This window comes from Mixophyes fleayi, chromosome 1 (assembly GCF_038048845.1).
Source record: "Mixophyes fleayi isolate aMixFle1 chromosome 1, aMixFle1.hap1, whole genome shotgun sequence".
In the NCBI taxonomy this organism is placed as follows: domain Eukaryota; kingdom Metazoa; phylum Chordata; class Amphibia; order Anura; family Limnodynastidae; genus Mixophyes; species Mixophyes fleayi.
In genome coordinates this window covers 366,475,560-366,493,561 of record NC_134402.1, presented here as the reverse complement: position 1 = coordinate 366,493,561, position 18,002 = coordinate 366,475,560, and the positions used below count along the sequence as shown (strand labels likewise).

The window sequence follows — 18,002 nt, the reverse complement described above, 5'->3', positions numbered from 1 at the left end:
CACTTCTAAATGGAAGAGCAAAATCACAAAAGGACACTTCTGAGTCTTCTTCATTTGTCAGGTAATGAAATTCAAAGAACATTGTGAAAGGATTTCATCTGAAAGAAAAAAAATAACTCAACCCAAGACAATTCATTACATTTATAAGTTCATGCAACTCATTATTGTGAGTATTCTACGATTATGGTTCTGGGGAAAAGTCACTGCACAGTTAGATAATATTCCAGGCTATAGAAACATTCAGATTAATGTAAACTGTAAATAGATCTTGATCAGAGCAGTAATTCTTCACTGGATGCTAGAAGAGTCTGATTGGCTGGGTGATGGTGAAATGGCCCCACCAGTAGACCTTTAGCTTCTTGACTTAGAAAATTTACATACAGTGGACCTAGCAGGTACTTTGGGACCCTCTAAAGGCTTTATGGTACCACCACCCAGACCACTGAAAGATCCACAGGACTGCAGTGTATACTATGGGTGTAACCCCAATGGAAAGTATTATGTTTCAGTAAACCCCCATGTTCTAGTACAGCAAGTGACATCAGGCTATAGTGGGTCTTCTGCCCCCTGAACACTAGTGCAGATCATCTGTGTGCTGTTGAAAGTAGGTGCTCTTTGGTTTGATAAAAATTGGACAACAGATTATATGCCTAGGGCACCATCCTTTCCCTATGTCTCAAAGCCCATGCACCCTATGTAAGATAATGCCATGAGATATTGTTCCTGTAAAATGTTCTATACAAAAATGGTGTAAAATAGACTCTCTACTTCAAACCTTACTCCCATCCTCTATTAATCAGGTCTTCTAGTCTAACTTGCAGACATGTACTTTTTGTTCTTGTAAAAGCAGTGTCTAAGGCCTCAAGGTATCGGGCTTGTATTACTTCAATCTTCTCAACATCAAGTTCATGGGCAGAGTGGTAGAGCTCTAGTAATCATTCTTCAATTTCATGGTGCCGTCGCGTGACTTTACCAATGTTTGGAATTGTGCAGGAGGGATGAAGCACCATTTTTTATTACAGAATATCTCATCTTGGGGGGACCCTGCTCACAAGAGAGGCTGGTCTTTACAACAAAAAAACTCCAGAAAAAATGAAGCCCAGCTAGAACAAGTTTGCTGAGACCCTGAGATTGCACACCTGTCCTTACATAGTGTTGTAGCAGGTACCCAACAGCTGTGTGCTAAGGTGGACATTACCCTTTTTATACACAATACAGTAATGTAACATATTATATACACAGGAGAATACTGCCTTGACAGTTATTAATAAATGTGAAAGTAGCATGTTCTACATCCAATGTAATAACATACAAATATCTCATTTTCCCCTTTAAAATCAAATGGAAATCTTTTTTTCTGCAGTAGTACAAAGGGAAATGACTTAAGTGATGTAAATAGATTTCATATAATACAACTGCAACACTAATAAAATCTGTACTCAGGAGTACAAATAAACAAACAAAAACAGGTAGTCATATGTATGCCTCCTAAAAAGCATATCTGCATCCACTTCTAATTGTGTCGCTTGCCCACCCATTCCATCTCTCCAATGACAAACATAAAACTATATACAGACCTTTGCAGAAGTATTTTTGTTGCGCATGAGCAGTACAGAAGTATCTGACACACAAGAAACAGACCTACCTTCTACTCACCCTTACTGTACATTTCTGGGCATGCACTAATTGTTATAAAATAGTCAGGGGAAGTATAGATTTTCATAAAAGAAAACAGCGCACACATACAGCAATATTTGGTTTAAGAATATAGTAAAACACTTTGTATTGTTGTTCATATAGAAAGCACTTGCTGCTCTTAAGAAATGTTTTGATACATGATGGCACTGTAGTAAAGTGAGGTACGTGTAGAAGTAATGTTTCCACATCTCAGTAGCACCATATATTAATATAAAAAAAAAAGTAACAGTCAGTTCTAAAAAATAAATAATTTGTCCAGTCCACATTGTTCTTGAGACCTTTACGGGGTTACAATGCATCTTCCTTTACTTTCACACAAGTAGAACAGTTACTGTCACAAGACAAAATAGGCAGACTGGAATCCACACAGTTTAGCCAGAAGTTAGCGCAGCTTGGGTGATAGGATAGCCCTCCAAAATTCAGCATACTGTTCTGGGGTTCAGATGTGAACTAGAAAAGGAAGTGAAGAGAGAGGCAAATTGTTACAATGTACATTGGCAGAATTTGTTATGGGTAAGGCTGCCCAGGTTTCTCTGTAGGTAATCGCTCATCAAATATATAGTCCATTTAAGCAAAGATATCCCTTTGATTAGTAGTAATAATAACAACAACAACACAGTATGAAGGCACATACACAAAAGGTGTATAAACAAAAGCACCTTAATACAACAAAAAAAAACCAAAAAACTGAGTTCCGACTACAAAAATCTGAACGTATGTTTTTTGAACCTTGTTTGCCATGACTACTAATTTATAAAATATAAATATAAATGCATATAAAGAGAATAAATCCGAACATCTAGCTCAACTGCAAAAGAAGGTCTAGCAAAGTCCACATTTAACGTGCTATAAAATAGTTTAAAAGGCTCTCAGTCGTAGTCCACGTCAGAAAAAAAAAAGAAAAATTATCTATTTGCAAGACTGGCAGTAACCTGGACTCCTATTAGCTGCCAGGTCTTGATTGGCTAGTGGTCAGGGGAAGACATGGTCATCTCCGTTCATAGTCTTTAGCAGCAGTCGCAAGTGCTTGGGATGCATTATTGGCTCGATTTGGACTAGGATAGATAGTGAAAATAGAAAAGATAAAACTACATTTTATTTTTAATGAAGTGGTGAACAAGGGTTTGGGGTGTCTTATTTAATTAGAGTATAATTTCAAAAAGTGTGTGTTTTATTTATTTTTACTCTTAGGTTGGGGACCTCTGGGTTGGCAGAGTTCATTAATTGCCCCAGGTCCCCCCACAGCACAGGAGGGCTGTGAAGAGTCACAGTTCCTTACGATGAGGGGCTGGAGGCTTATTGGGAAGAGGATAGTTGTTTTGCAGCCACCCTCCCCATTTAGGCATGGTTTAGACCAGTGTTGGCTAACCTGTGACACTCCAGGTGTTGTGAAACTACAAGTCCCAGCATACCTTTCCAGCAATAAGCTGCTATATATTGGCAAAGCATGATGGGACTTGTAGTTTCACAACACCTGGAGTGTCACAGGTTAGCCAACACTTGTTTAGACTATTACCCTATTATAGGGGGACACAACACTCACAGTCTCCCTGTTACAGTGCATTCTACAGTGCATTCTAACACCAGTGCTGGTTAAGGATGCTGCCCACTTTTACAATTGTTTTATTATCACACAGTATGTAGTTCACATACTGTATGTGCACACAGATTACGTAATAAACTTGCATAGTTTAGCATCATGAAGAAATATGCAGACTTCACTTCAGAGGCCATCAAGGTGTTTGATAAAAAAAAAAAAACGACTGAATAATAACTTTAGCTCTGACTGAACATGTCCCATTTAGCCAACCCTTCAACTAGTTCTATATTAAAAAGGTAATGTGCACACAAACCTTTACCAAGTAGAAACTATATCTTGAATAGTGGTATTAGTAATTGTGGATGTCTCACCTCCTCCTTCAGCCTCTCCAGCAGACATACACCACAGCACCTCTGAAGACAAGCGTTTGAACCAGAGGTGGCTCCTTCAACTTCAAAACCTAATGCGGATGGTGAGGGCTGTAGAGGTAAGAAAATAAAAGAAAATAAACCGTGATGGAGGTCTGGGGATGATTACATACAATCTGTATAATATTTTGAGGGAAATATAAAAAGTTTCCTGTACTTATATATACACTGCGAAGAATATAACATGTATCAGAGACACTAGTAGGGGCAGATTCAATTGGCCACAATGTTCCTGAGAACAATGCTATATTACCATCTATATGGTATATAGTAACTAACTTTTGCTCACACCTCTATGGGGCGTGAGCAAAAGTGAGCGGTACTTTCACCGAAAACAAAAATCACCGTGCGGCCGTTCCAGTACACTATGCAGCAATTTTTTTAGAATTGACTCTGCCCCTTAACGTAGCTTTCATATCTTGTGTCCAGCCTATCATGTCATTTTTTGCTTAAACCACAGCGTTCAGCATCAACTACTGGTGTCACCTACATCACCTCCAACTGTAGCGTGAGCGAACTGACCATAACCCTTTCACTGCCAGAGGTCTATTCACACTGTCCGGTTATTCTTTATGCCAACTAAGTAAATGTTGCAGTTAATTTTTGGTGACAGATTTTGCTTTCCTTTTGGTACCATAATCAAGCAAGTATTTTCAGTCTCACCCTATCTTTCTACTGGTGTGATGAAGTATTCTCAGCTGCCTACATTACTAACAGCAGAAGCCACATACTACAACCCTTAGATAATGGCTAAAAGGGTGCAGGTGTCCTGCAGGATAAAACTAATAAAGCAGTATATAGCATTTAGTCTTGCAGTAACAGCACAGTCTATGGTCCCGTATGTGGATCCAGCAATCTCTTACACCTAGGGAATTGCAAACCTGTCATTCCTATCATATATTTTATTTAATTTTTTCTGCTTTCAGCAAAAAAAGAAAGAAAAAATAATAGACCACCACGCTGGCCTTTTAACTTGCTACGCTAGACTAAGATGCATAAGCTCAGTAATTCCACGTGTATTAATTTAGCTCAATAATATACAAGTTTACACACTCTGTAACTGTTTAAATGATGTCCAATTCATTTGATGCACTTACCAGTTTCTGTAATACACTGGGGCACATGGACAGAAAGGCCTGCAAATTATTCCAAGATAACTCAATATCCCGCAGGAGAAGCCGTAACCTCTCGCAGTCAATATTGTGCGTTCTCATTCCTCCTTCCATTCTCTTTGACACTCTGTACACTTCAACTACTCCTGCAGTATGGCAAGAAAAAGTAGTCTTGAATGATGTCAGGTAAAGGGTTTTAGTTATTCAAGGCACAGGCACAATATTTTCCAGAGGAGAATATCTACTTGTCAGCCAGTTTGCAAGGCTTTGTTTCATTTACTTTGTTAAGTATTGATCAGTGATTTGTGTGGTTAGTTCAGTAACTGCTCCTCTCACCGTAGGGTTATCGTGGAGCAGTATGAATGAAAACAAGGAAATGTGTGTACAGGCTGAAGGTAATCTGTTACAGTCCTTCTGCAAATACATGCGTACACTAGGAATGGATGGGAAAGAGCAGGGACCCAATTGTCATTATAACCACCCATCATTGTTTACGATCTCAGTTAGCAAAATGCTCAATTATACGTTTGCGACCCCAGAATGAGTGAGCATACGGCTACAATTCCCTCCCTGGAACTGGCTGAAGGAAATACAATACAGAGACATACCCGATATATAATCTGTTCCCCGGGCAGATCGCAGCACTTCACTGCACACGGAGGGCTGACTAATACTGCACAGTATTTCATTGGCCTTCTGGATCACCTTTACATTGAGAAGAGAAAGAGCACACGGACTGTTGAGATCTCCTATTCTGGCAACGGTGAATCACACTGAAAACTTTCAAATGACCATTGTACTTATAAAACTACCTGCAATATCTTCAGATACAGGGGCAGATTCAATTATAAAAAAAATGCTGCGCCGTGTCCTGGAATGGCCCCAAAGAGGTGCGAGCAAAAGTAAGCATTACTCTTTACCGTATAGACGGTAATAAAGCGTGGCTATGATGTTCTCAGGGACATCGCAGCCAACTGAATCTGCCCCATACTTGTTAATATTTCAATACTTCTCATTTAGGAGAAGAGAAACACAATCACAGGTGCATTTTATGTTTCATGCTACCCTTGACGTGTTCAGGTATTTTGCTAAGGATACATGATAAAATCTGTGATCAGAAATGGAAGGTTATTGAAATTATACTAGACACCAATAATTTATTAGCAAGAAAAAATAAAAATAAAAGTGGTGGCGAGAGTTGTGGGGGGTGCAGGCTCCAAACTAGTAACCAACACTGACCAAACATGGAGGGACTTGTTCTTTCCTGGATAATCTATTTTATCTCTGACTAAATTCAGCATGCACAATGAGTCTACATTGTAAATAATCCCATCATTTGATCATATCCTTTATCCAAAAACAAACATTCACAGCAATATAGTTTTTCATTGTGTTTTGATTTGAAATCATGCATGTATGAAAATAACACATTGAATAGGATTGTTTAGCAATTACTGCTGACCAAAATTTTCCTGTCTAACCAGTCAATGGTTTTTAACTATTTGATTAACTATTTGATTGGCCAGAATTGATCACTTGCTTGTCTGTAATCGCAAGACATTTTAATAATTTCTTTAGATGCTAAACATAATTTACATTACTTACATAGATAAGTAACATACCAAGTTATTGCCATCACAGACAGATAGATGCAGGATACTTACAGTCTATCCTTATAGAAGTACTTGATGTAATTCATAAATATTAACTGTGAATTTATCATCATCACCATTTATTTATATAGCGCCACTGATTCCGCAGTACTGTACAGAGAACTCACTCACATCAGTCCCTGCCCCATTGGAGCTTACAGTCTAAATTCCCTAACATACACGGACGACAGAGAGAGAGAGAAAGAGAGAGAAAGAGAGAGAAAGAGAGAGAAAGAGAGAGACTAGGGTCAATTTTGATAGCAGCAAACCTTCCAGTATGTTTTTGGAGCTGGGAGGAAACCGGAGCACCCGGAGGAAACCCACGCAAACACGGGGAAAACATACAAACTCCACACAGATAAGGCCATGGTCGGGAATTGAACTCATGACCCCAGTGCTGTGAGGCAGAACTGCTAAAGACTTAGCCACCATGCTGATACAGAGTTTTAAAATCCCAGTAAAGTGATTTTCTGTCCATTACCATTTAGTATTAATACACTATGAAAGCGCCCCTCTGTCTGCTCTATTCTTTATTGCATTTGACACTTAAGACACACTTTGTACAGTATACAGGACACAATACTGCAGTAAAAGAGTCATTAAATAGAATGGAAGCTTGTTGGGAAACTAGAGATAGTAAGTAAGTAGCTCAAGCTTGTAAGTAATTCAGTATAAATCAAAGTTCACCAATTAAAATGTGTATTCCTTTCTTAATGATCCGATCTCCTTTTCAAGACAATTACCCATTTTCAGATCTGTATTAAACATTGCTAAATACCTCCAGCATGACGTGTGTCACGATGACCACATGCACTACTCCTGATTTTATTTTTTACTTCAGTCCATTTCACTGCAATTTAAAAATAAACAGAACCATATTGGGCCATATTCATTAAGGATCTTAACTTGAGAAACTTCTTTTTCAGTCTCCTGGACAAAACCATGTTACAATGCAAGGGGTGCAAATTAGCATTCTGTTTTGCACATAAGTTAAATACTGGCTGTTTTTTCATGTAGCACACAAATGATCAACTTTAAATTTCAGTGTACAAATAAGATATCAATTACATGAAAAACAGTCAGTATTTAACTTATGTGCAAAACAGAATGCTAATTTGCACCCCTTGCATTGTAACATGGTTTTGTCCAGGAGATTGAAATAAGAAACTTCTTAATTTAAGATCCTTAATGAATCAGGCCCATTGTGAGGTATGTGTTTGCAAAAAGACAGTACATTAGTTATTCTCTCGTCACATTGGTTTCTTTAGAAAAATAATCCAACAATTAAAGTCATGTCTATAACATTACCTTATGGATGTTCTGTAAGCAAGTCTTTAGGTGAAGAGAACACGTATCCAACTGAAATGAAATAAAAGTAGAAAATACAATCAAAAGAATACACTTTGCACTGCAGCAAGAGTCCAGCTTGGATAATGTATTATAGAGTGAATAAGTGTCAGTCAATGCGGATATCCCAAGTACAGCTCCAGGACCAGACTGGAACGAAAAAGTTGCTGTGCATAAAAAGTACCCCAGCCCACATGTGTGTACAGAGCCTAAATATTCCTGTTCTGTCTCTTAAGTTTTGTTTATTTTTTACCATTGCTGACCGAGTACAATAGTGGTGGTGGTGGGGGGGTGGGGAGGGGGTAAAGTACACTGGGCTGCAGCTCAATACTAGTTGTATTAAAAGCAGAGATGTGAAGCCTATTTAAAAAGAGGTTTGAAGTCCAGACAACCCACTAATACACTCTAGCACATAAGCCGTTCTGGCAAATGCCGCAGTTGCCAGCTTGCCAGCATAGACACGTACATCGCTCTTATTATGGGTTGAGTAAAACAGCTCATCACAATGACTGAAGTTAAAACAAGTTCTCAGGACATTTGCCTTAAAGTGGGGCTAAACATAAAAAAGTCTGATTACTCTTACCAGCAATTCTCTTTCTTTTTAATCACCATCAGGAATAATAGGCCCACCCACCTGAAGGGACAGGAAGTGGAAAGGTTAAAAATGCCCCCCATGTGCCACAGTGAATTACAAATATCCACCATTACAAATAATCACTATTTTCCCTCGCACTTCCATGACCATTATATATCACAGGGACACTATAGGTGGAGGGGTACAGTTGCCTGAAGAATTTTATGACGAACGGCTAAATCCTGGTTTTCCAGGATATTCAGCTTATAATTTCTGGAACAGGTATTGAGATGGAACTATGCCAGTGCTCTGAACATCTGCTCTATGTTGGTGGGTGCACCTCTCTCTCAGGAGGTGGATACAGCTCTTGTGGAACGGGCACTGAAGGTCTTGTCCAATGCCTTAAGTCATGACCGATACAGGTGGTCTATCTAATCCATCTGGTGATGTTGGACGCTTTTTTGGAAAAATAACTGATCTTGCTTCCTGCAGTAACTTTTGGACATTGAAAAAGGTATCTCCTTACATCAAGACAATGAAATGTTTTCTCTTTGCCTGACTTGGAAACAGCATAAAATAAAGGTAGAGCAATCCTCTGGGATCTGTTGAAATACGATACCACTTTTAGGAGTTAAGATGGCTCTAACCAAAGTAGAATTCTATTGTCAAAGACTGAGGTAAAGGAAGAAAAGGCCTAGATTTATTCTACTCACCTAAAAGCTATTGCCAGAAAAGGCTGTTTTGATAGTGAACATTTAATAACAATTGTTCAAATGTATGAAAGTCGCCAATACAGAAAAAAAAAAAAAAGAACAGTTTAGGTTCCATGGTGGAATGTGACTGTGGACTTTTGGCAACTGGCTGCTTACAGAAACTTCCGGATCTGGGGGCCGCAGTCAGACCCTTTAATGTGCTGGCATTGAACCTTTACAAAAGAACTGTAGGAGTCCACGAATCACTAATAAACGTGCTGGTGTGGTTTTTAAAGACTAATCTGGTGTGGTAATATATTATTTGTGTTGCCTGTAGTCAGAGTAGAGAGTGGATAGTTCCTTGGTCTCCCTCTGGGACACTACCCAACGAAGACCCTATGGTACCAAGACCAAGGTGGAGGTTCTGCACAATACGGAATACGAGGTAAAAAATAATTCACAGACAGGACACACAAACTAATACATACACCCCAGCCAGAAAAGGGGGTGTTACATAGATTTTAAAATTCTCCACTTATTATCCAGGTTGACAGATGGAAGTTTTTATACTGGTCTTGAAACAACAGTTTCCATATTTGTCTCCAATTCCAGCTGGACCGCTGACAAAGAAATTTGCTATGGCAGAACTGAATATTTTCACTGTGAAAATCACAAAAGAGGGCATGTGGTGCTGCCTGCTGGCTCAAATGATCGATTGTTACAATTTTGAATGTGAACACCTCTACAGAGAATATTTTATTTGTCCTTCTGCAGAGACGACTAGTAATTGGAACATCATATCTTCCATCTGAGCCCCAATGCCTGCTTGCTAGCATCTGTGAAAATTACAATGGGTTTTGTGTGTCCAAATACTCTGTGGAACTCTAGAGTCTCCAGACTGTCTTCTCTGCACTGTCAGGACCAGATGTTGGTCTAGAGCAGTAATGAGCAATCTGATACACTTCAAGCTCCATATGTAAGGAATTGTACAATTACCCCAATTTTTATCATCTTCATTATAGGGATCTCTTCTCTAGGAGGATTTTGGCACAAAATGCTTCCTCTCTGAATTTTTCCACTTTTTTTTTATTAAATCCTGAATAGTCCTGTGTACTAGAAACACTCTTCTCTTCCTGATCTTCAGTCTTCAAAACACCTGAATGGATGAAGCCTCTCTGACTTTCTCAATATTCATAGTGGCCTTGATTGCTTTAAAACAGTTCATATCTGTCTTCTCAGCTTGTAACAGCAATTTGCCCCCTATCAGCTGCCAAGTCATTCCCCCTTTCCTCCAAGACCTCAGTTGTCTGATTTTGAACATCCCCTGTTCTTTCTGGATGGGGACCCCAATATAGATGGCCCTGGTTCTTCTAGTTTTAATATTCTGCACTTCTGACCTATCATAACTTTGTCATTAACTCCTTGCTCAGTATATTTTCATATACCTCAATTCTTCCCATGGGGCTGATGCTGGGATATTCTTCTCTGTGATGCATCTTTGCGTTGCTAAAAAAATTAGCAAGGGGAGAGAGAAGAACACCCTTTATCACCACACCAATCAATAACTAAAGTGGACAAAATAGGAATGAATATTATGATGATCTCTAACTAGGCTAGGAGCACCACTGGCTCTGCAAATTCTGGATGTGAGAGAGATTCAGCAACGGACACCATCAAAAGTAGGGTTCAAAAGATATTTCTAGATGTTCATATCTGGACTCAACAAACCTCAAATGCAAATGCTGGAGTATTAAAAATTGCTAACATCATTCCCCTTTGCCAAAAGGCCAAGTTTCCTCTACGTCCATGAGGTCCTGGCCTGTTTGTTAAGGTGACGCTTGACAGCTAGAGCTCACAATCTTGCAAGAAGTCGGGCCAAATCATGGGAGCCACTCACCCCTTTACAATTTGCACCAGGAGATGGAAGACACACTGCAGGCAACATGGACTTCTTTCTCAGATGTCCCCAGCTTAATTTCCTCGTGCGCACCTTGGAAGAGGTGAGGAGGAGGAAGGGACACTTCGTGTTCTTACAGAAAATCCCAACTGGGCCAAAATCTTCTTACATCTTCCACGCCAAGGGACAGGAATACATTGGGATGTAGAAGAGGGTCTGGTTATCTTTCTGTTAGCTGGGCAGCCCTATGTCTCCTGGTGGTGTGGTCACAGAGGTGTAAGAAGAAAAATGTATAAAAATATAATGGGACATTTTTGGGGGGCTGGTTTCCTGCCCTTTTCTATAATCCCAGTAAAAACTGTCCCCCCACCCTACTCTGTGACTTTAACTTGTTCTGGAGGTGCTTATTTTGATTTAAGATGCAAGTGCGGTCTGCTTGTGTGTGCTGAGAAATGGTTAAAAATAATATTGTAAATCCTACAGAAAGCATGGAACAAGCAACAAGTGTGACATTAGTACATAGGACTTGTTTGTAGACCAAATATATAGACACAAGTGCTACAAAAACTTTAGATTATAAACACATTCTTTTTAGATATGCACCCCTTATTTGCTCAAATAATCAGTGATTCTAAACACTTACCTACATTGCTTCGTTGACATTAAAAATCATGCATTCACTTCCTTACAACTCGAGGACTTTTGATCATATTAATAAAACTTTAACTACAACATGTAAAATAGTCATAGTTATTAATGCCATCCACACACATATGACCAAGTTTCAGGCGCCACAGAACCAGGGCCGGATAATGGGAATGGAGGCCCCCGAGATACTGTGAGCCCCCCCCACTTACCTCCTATTCCTGATCCGTCCTGTCTGCAGGCGTTCTTCCATCGCTCCCTGTAATGCTTCCGCGGCGCACAGTAATCTCCTTATTGAAGATATCTCGTGAGATTGAAACTATGAGTTAGTCTCAAGAGATCCTGTCAGTAAGATTACTGTGCGCCGCGGAAGCACTACAGTGACAGCAGTCAGCAAACAGCATAACATTTGCTGTTAGCTGCCTGCCCTCCTAGACCGGCTGAATGTCGGAGCCTGGGGCTGGGACACCCCAGGCTCAATGAATAATGCCGCCGGCCACGCTACAGCCAGCTATAAAGAAAAAAAAAAGTAGTTTCAAGGTCCCCCAGATGCCCAAGGCCTCTGGGCTCACGCCCAGTTAGACCTCTGGGCTCACGCCCAGTTAGACCTCGGGTTAATCCGGCCCTGCACAGAACTAAATTATTTGAGATGAATCTCTGTAAGTGAGGACCTAAAGGACCTTACAGGCAAACTCTTAGGGCCCGAGTCATTAAGGAGAGCAAAGCAAAAAAATAATATGGAGTAAGTTTGCTTCTGGACAACCCATGTTACAATGCAAGGGGTGCAAATGAGTTTGCATAAAAGTTAAATACTGGCTGTTTTTCCATGTAGCACACAAATACCTGATAACTTTATTTTTACACTGAAATTTAAAGTTGATCTAGGACATGCACTATCCCAACTACAAATCTGTCCCCACATTTTAAAGTTACCTCGCCCCCTAATGCAACATGGTTTTGCCCAGGTGCAAAGTTTCTCCTCTTTATGCTTCGCTCTCCTTAATGACTCAGGTGTTTGCACTCACATTTTGTAACAGCATGAAAAGGTTTACATATACTGTGAATGCTACAGAGCGTTTTATCCAAATCAGATAAATTTGCATTTTATGGTACATGGTTAACAGCACCCCTGTGAGTTCTAATATCCCATATGCAACATTAAAGGATGTTATTCCTGAAATGGTACATAATGGTTCTTAATAATTGATGAAATCCATTTATACAACAGATACGTAGAGGAGTTTTTACAGCAAATACTCCAACATGTATTATAATTACACTGTATATGGCTTTATTTATACAGCAGGGGGTAAATGTATGAACATGCGGGTTCTTCAACACCCGCGAGTTCAACGTCTTCGGCGATTAAATTTAAAGCAGCGCTGCATTGTAAAGGGAAACTTCCCTCTGCAGACGCTGAACTCGCAGGTGTTGAAGAACCCGCATATTAATACATTTACCCCCAGGTGTTTTCCTGGGGTAAAATAACGGTTGTCTGAGAGATGATTGCTTAAGTTACTGTAATCTTTCTGCCGTAGTTGCCCTTCTCTCACACCTCCTAACCCTCAACATTGCAGAGCTCCATATCCCTGACTGTCCCCATGTCCCATCTGTGTAAAAGCAGTAAATGTATTCTACCAGCAAATCAAATGTGTCAGTTTCTTTAATGCTGGTGGGCATCCATGGGGTAAATAAACAAGGTGAGATAGTAAACACTGCCCTGCAAGTCTGCTTGTCATGGTATCGGCTTCCGTTACTTTTTCACAAGTCCAAGTCTGATATAAAATTGCAATTGATTTTTATGGGGTAAAGAATGGTCTTAAAAATAACTAACTTTGAGGATTTGTCGACTTTCTAAAAGTGCCTTATTCAAAGCTTAATATCTAATGTTAACAAATAACTTTTAAATGTAGAATTCGCAATTAAAATGATTCTTTCAGACATTAGGCCACACCCACACTTACATCAACATTTCACTGTTATTCTGAAATGACAACAACATCAATTGTCTTTGTGCCTTTCTTATAACCACAACTTGTGTGAATTCATCTAATTATGTTTTCTGTAGAGACTATATGTGGTATATTATTCCTATAATAGTGTACTGGGGAATATAAAAAGGATTAGTTTGAGGAACAGTCTCAAACCTGTCATTAGGTACCATCAAAACTGTTTGTGTGGGGCACTTACTGACTAAACCAATTAGTGAGATAATTATATTCTTCAAGTGGATTAACCCTCATGAAAACTGGAACAAGCAATAGCAGGTCCACTTTATAACACAAATACAGTACTACTGTACATAAAGTAGTAATTTCCAATCAAGATATTGGGACAACACTCATCATATTTATATAGCGCCACTAATTCTGCAGCGCTGTACAAAGAACTCACATCAGTTCCTGTCCCATTGGAGCTTACAGTCAATTCACCAACATACACACAAACACAGACAGATAGAGAATAGGGTAAATTTGATAGCAGCCAATTAACCTACCAGTAAGTTTTTGGAGTGTGGGAGGAAAATGGAGCACCCCGAGGAAAACCACGCAAACACGGGGAGAACATACAAACAAGAATCTAACTAATGACCCCAGTGCTGTGAGGCAGAAGTTCTAACAACCAAGCTAACGTGCTGCCCTATATAGAAGGTTGGAAAGCTTGGCTGGGTGTGTGTCGGAAAATGTTAACGGTAAAATGTAAAGGACCTCAGAAGAGGATTAAAAATTTAAAGTTGAAGGCTAAATCAGTCCTCCCTGAAATGATAGCCATCCAGTCACCTGCATCAACATGTTTCCTGGACTCATGGTTCTATTAATACCTAGCAGGGTGGTTGATCTATATTAATATATTATTGCAATATGCTACCAATCTAAAATCCTACCTGTCCCGAAAAAAGAAATACATAAATCTGTTATCCAGAATGCTTGATTTACAGGATAAAAGTTTAATGCAACATCAACAAAAAAAGTCTACAGCTGAAAACAGACTTAGCGTTTGCAAAAATTCCAAAAAGGAGATTGCTTATTCAACAAAATATAATACAGGCACGACATATAGGGTATGTAGCTCATTCCTCTGGTCCTCGACAGAACGCTGGTGCTGTATAACTAATGGGTAACATCAAGAAGGATGGAAACCATTCATGTAAAGTGGCCATCTCTATCCTTTGGCTGTATTTACTCTAGCATCTCAACTGCAATGTTCTCTGTAAGGTCCACAGAAACACAACTATTTGTGACCCTGAAAGATCACTGGCGACAGCAGCGGTTACAGGCACACTTGCCATCCCCTCCACTGTTACTGTATCAGGGTCATTCAGATCTTTGTACACGTTCTTCCTGCAAGTATGCCCCAATAAAAGGGGTGCTCACCGGAAAACCGGTCCACTCAATCCTTTCACACATTGCTCTGTTACTGACTGCAGGTGCACTGTTGTGGTATGTCAATGGGTGTAAAGTTAAACTTTAGAGAACAGATGGCAATTTATGATGTGCTGGCAGGTACATCTTGTACTTGTATATTAGTACTGACAACCCCTTTGTCTTAAGAAGTATTTGCAGGTCATGCAGGTTGTACATACATATAACAAAGAATAGAAATATATGCATGTGTCAGAACAGTTTAACCCAAATAATCACCACGCTCTATGGTAATGATCCTTACCAGAGAAGGTTCAATAGCCATTGGTTGCTGTGCTTTCCACGTGTAGTGTATCAGATCTATCAATAAAGAGGAAATAAAACAGAGCTGTGCTGTGTATATGAAGAAAATCACTCAGTTCGGACGATATAACAATCCAGCATTATACTCACACAAATCTAAGTAGAAAGCTGAGGATTGAAGCAAGTTTCCTGGGAGTGGTTGAGGTGAAGGCAGAGTGACACGTTACCTGAGGGAGCCCTCCCAGGTGCTTAGACCAGACTACAGTCTCAGTGACGTTTGTTTGCACTTCAAGGTTTCTCATAATACAACTTTAAATTAAAATAACAATACTGCTGCTGGTACCTATACACAAAGCTATACTGCTGCTGGTAACCCCATTGCTGTTAGCAGAACCTACAGCACCGGCCTGAGTTCTGGTGACAGATAAGAAACCCACACAGCTCCTTCCTTCCTTATGTTCCTACATGAAAGGCTCCACTGTGCAGATAAAACTACATAACTGTACAGGATATCCTGGGAGCTATAATGGGTGTACAGTGACACGCCCAGACTTGTCTTTATGGAACTTAGGGTCTGCACCTAGAGTTCTAAGGACACTTTTATTCACACTAATGATCTGCAAATAGTTGATGGGATTCTAGGTCCTTGTGAGACAGCGCTCACTTACCCCCAGCACCTTCAAGACCACGCAGTCAGGTCTGAGAGACACTATTACCGTATTACCTAGACAGCCGCGTCATGGCGCCTCTCTGCTGGTGAGGTCGGTACTCTCTAGCATCTGTCATGCGCCTCTCTGCTGGTGAGGTCGGTACTCTCTAGCATCTGTCATGCGCCTCTCTGCTGGAGAGGTCGGTACTCTCTAGCATCTGTCATGCGCCTCTCTGCTGGTGAGGTCGGTACTCTCTAGCATCTGTCATGCGCCTCTCTGCTGGAGAGGTCGGTACTCTCTAGCATCTGTCATGCGCCTCTCTACTGGTGAGGTCGGTACTCTCTAGCATCTGTCATGCGCCTCTCTACTGGAGAGGTCGGTACTCTCTAGCATCTGTCATGCGCCTCTCTACTGGAGAGGTCGGTACTCTCTAGCATCTGTCATGCGCCTCTCTACTGGTGAGGTCGCTACTCTCTAGCATCTGTCATGCGCCTCTCTACTGGTGAGGTCGCTACTCTCTAGCATCTGTCATGCGCCTCTCTGCTGGTGAGGTCGGTACTCTCTAGCATCTGTCATGCGCCTCTCTGCTGGTGAGGTCGGTACTCTCTAGCATCTGTCATGCGCCTCTCTACTGGTGAGGTCGCTACTCTCTAGCATCTGTCAATCACACTAGTTCTCCTATCATGCTGTGGAGGTCACAAGGCTCCGCCTCATGATTTATGCAGTGTTAGCACAATGGGAAACAGCAGCAAGTGTGTGGCTTAGGTAAAGGGCATTTTTTTGGTCAAGTGTTAAGCAATTAGCAGTGTCTGCTCGTTTTTGTGACTAAGGGGTCTATATATCTGTGATACCCAATTGTTACTGCAGGAATACTTCATTGGGATGCCAGGATTTGGTGTGGTAACCCACCTACTGTATCTCTCCTCTTTAGTTCCAACGATGGCCTGTGTATGGCATCCTCCAACAGAGTCACCTGCATGCACAGGTGTTTAACACAGGTTAGGGGGGAGTGGACACTGATGTGGTGCAGTGTAAAGTCATACAAGTAATTGTTGGGCACCAGACTCTCATGATAACAAAGAAACTTTTATTTAAACTTCTCCTGCACAATAAGCTTAACTTTTATGCAAAAAATTACAAATAATACTGGGGCACAGAGAGGGGTGGTTACTACATAGTGGGTCCAGGGTATGCCTGGAGACGTGGGTCGCACCGCATCCCTTTTTTTACTTATTTTTGTGCCACGGAGAATAGGGTGGTGGTGCGATTGAGTTGGTGTTGTGATATCTGTTTTTGGCTTTGTCATCTGTGTCTGCTCCTCCCAAAGCGGAGCTAGCAAGATGGTGTAAGCGTCATCTCACAAGACTGTCTCTAGGACCAGTGTGGCGACAGGTGGGCCCAGTAGAAGGTGAAAGCACAGGTGGCTATACATGTTATTAGATGTTATACTCAGGTATGTTAATATATTTTTTTCATATGCGGTGTATGTTTTATTACTTTTTAATCATCCTTTTCTGAACTAAGGGCACCACTGTGTGGCTTAATATGAATTGTGGGCACTATGGTGTTGCGTAATATGAACTTTGTTCACTACTGTGTCATAATATGAACTAGGGGCACTACTACTACTACCTAACGATATTTTCTGGTGCATTACCTGCCAGCTGTAATGGCAGTTTACATTGTATATTGGTTTGCCTTGGTAAAACAATGAAAAAAGAGCCTTTGTACTATACTTTATCAACACAATGTGTAACTGGGGATTAAGGCACTTACACATGGTTGGAAATGTCTGTACTTTACAGTAGCACTGATTATTCTCACCTAAATTGTTTGGATATTTATGCATAATGTTTAACATGTCAAAGTTAAGTTTCTCTATGGGGCGTATTCAATTGTCGTTGGAAACGCCAAAAATCCTGTGACGGTAATAGTGCGCGGAAAAAACGTTATTACGGTAATTTTCTTGCTGGATGTTAGCTCGCAGCTCCCTGAGCCGCGAGCTGAAATCCAGCTAACTACTACCGTAATAACGGTAGTAGTTTTAACGCCGCAGGACTTTCGGACAATTGAATATGCCCCTATATGTCTACAACAAAAAT

General features: G+C 40.5%; 1 protein-coding gene across 1 annotated transcript; it reads right to left on the bottom strand.

Annotated features, from left to right (window-relative positions):
* Window positions 1–1,753: 1,753 nt before the first annotated feature.
* On the bottom strand, window positions 1,754–16,259 carry LOC142096936 (synergin gamma-like). Its single transcript, XM_075178568.1, has 7 exons — window positions 15,401–16,259; window positions 15,252–15,307; window positions 7,739–7,789; window positions 5,387–5,483; window positions 4,764–4,924; window positions 3,610–3,717; window positions 1,754–2,148 (listed from the first exon to the last, which is right to left on the bottom strand). The coding sequence occupies exons 2-7, from the start codon at window positions 15,270–15,272 to the stop codon at window positions 1,987–1,989; spliced, it is 600 nt and encodes a 199-aa protein (XP_075034669.1). The 5' UTR covers window positions 15,273–15,307; window positions 15,401–16,259; the 3' UTR covers window positions 1,754–1,986.
* Window positions 16,260–18,002: the final 1,743 nt, after the last annotated feature.

Bases quoted from the DNA above. Each gene is read 5' to 3' on its own strand.
- LOC142096936 (XM_075178568.1), bottom strand. From the start codon at position 15,272: ATGGCTATTGAACCTTCTCTG. The intron at 5,484-7,738 runs GTAATGTTATAG...CTCAATGTAAAG, and splicing joins GCTTACAGAACATCCATAAG to GTGATCCAGAAGGCCAATGA. The intron at 3,718-4,763 runs GTAAGTGCATCA...TTACCTCTACAG, and splicing joins CCAGTGTATTACAGAAACTG to CCCTCACCATCCGCATTAGG.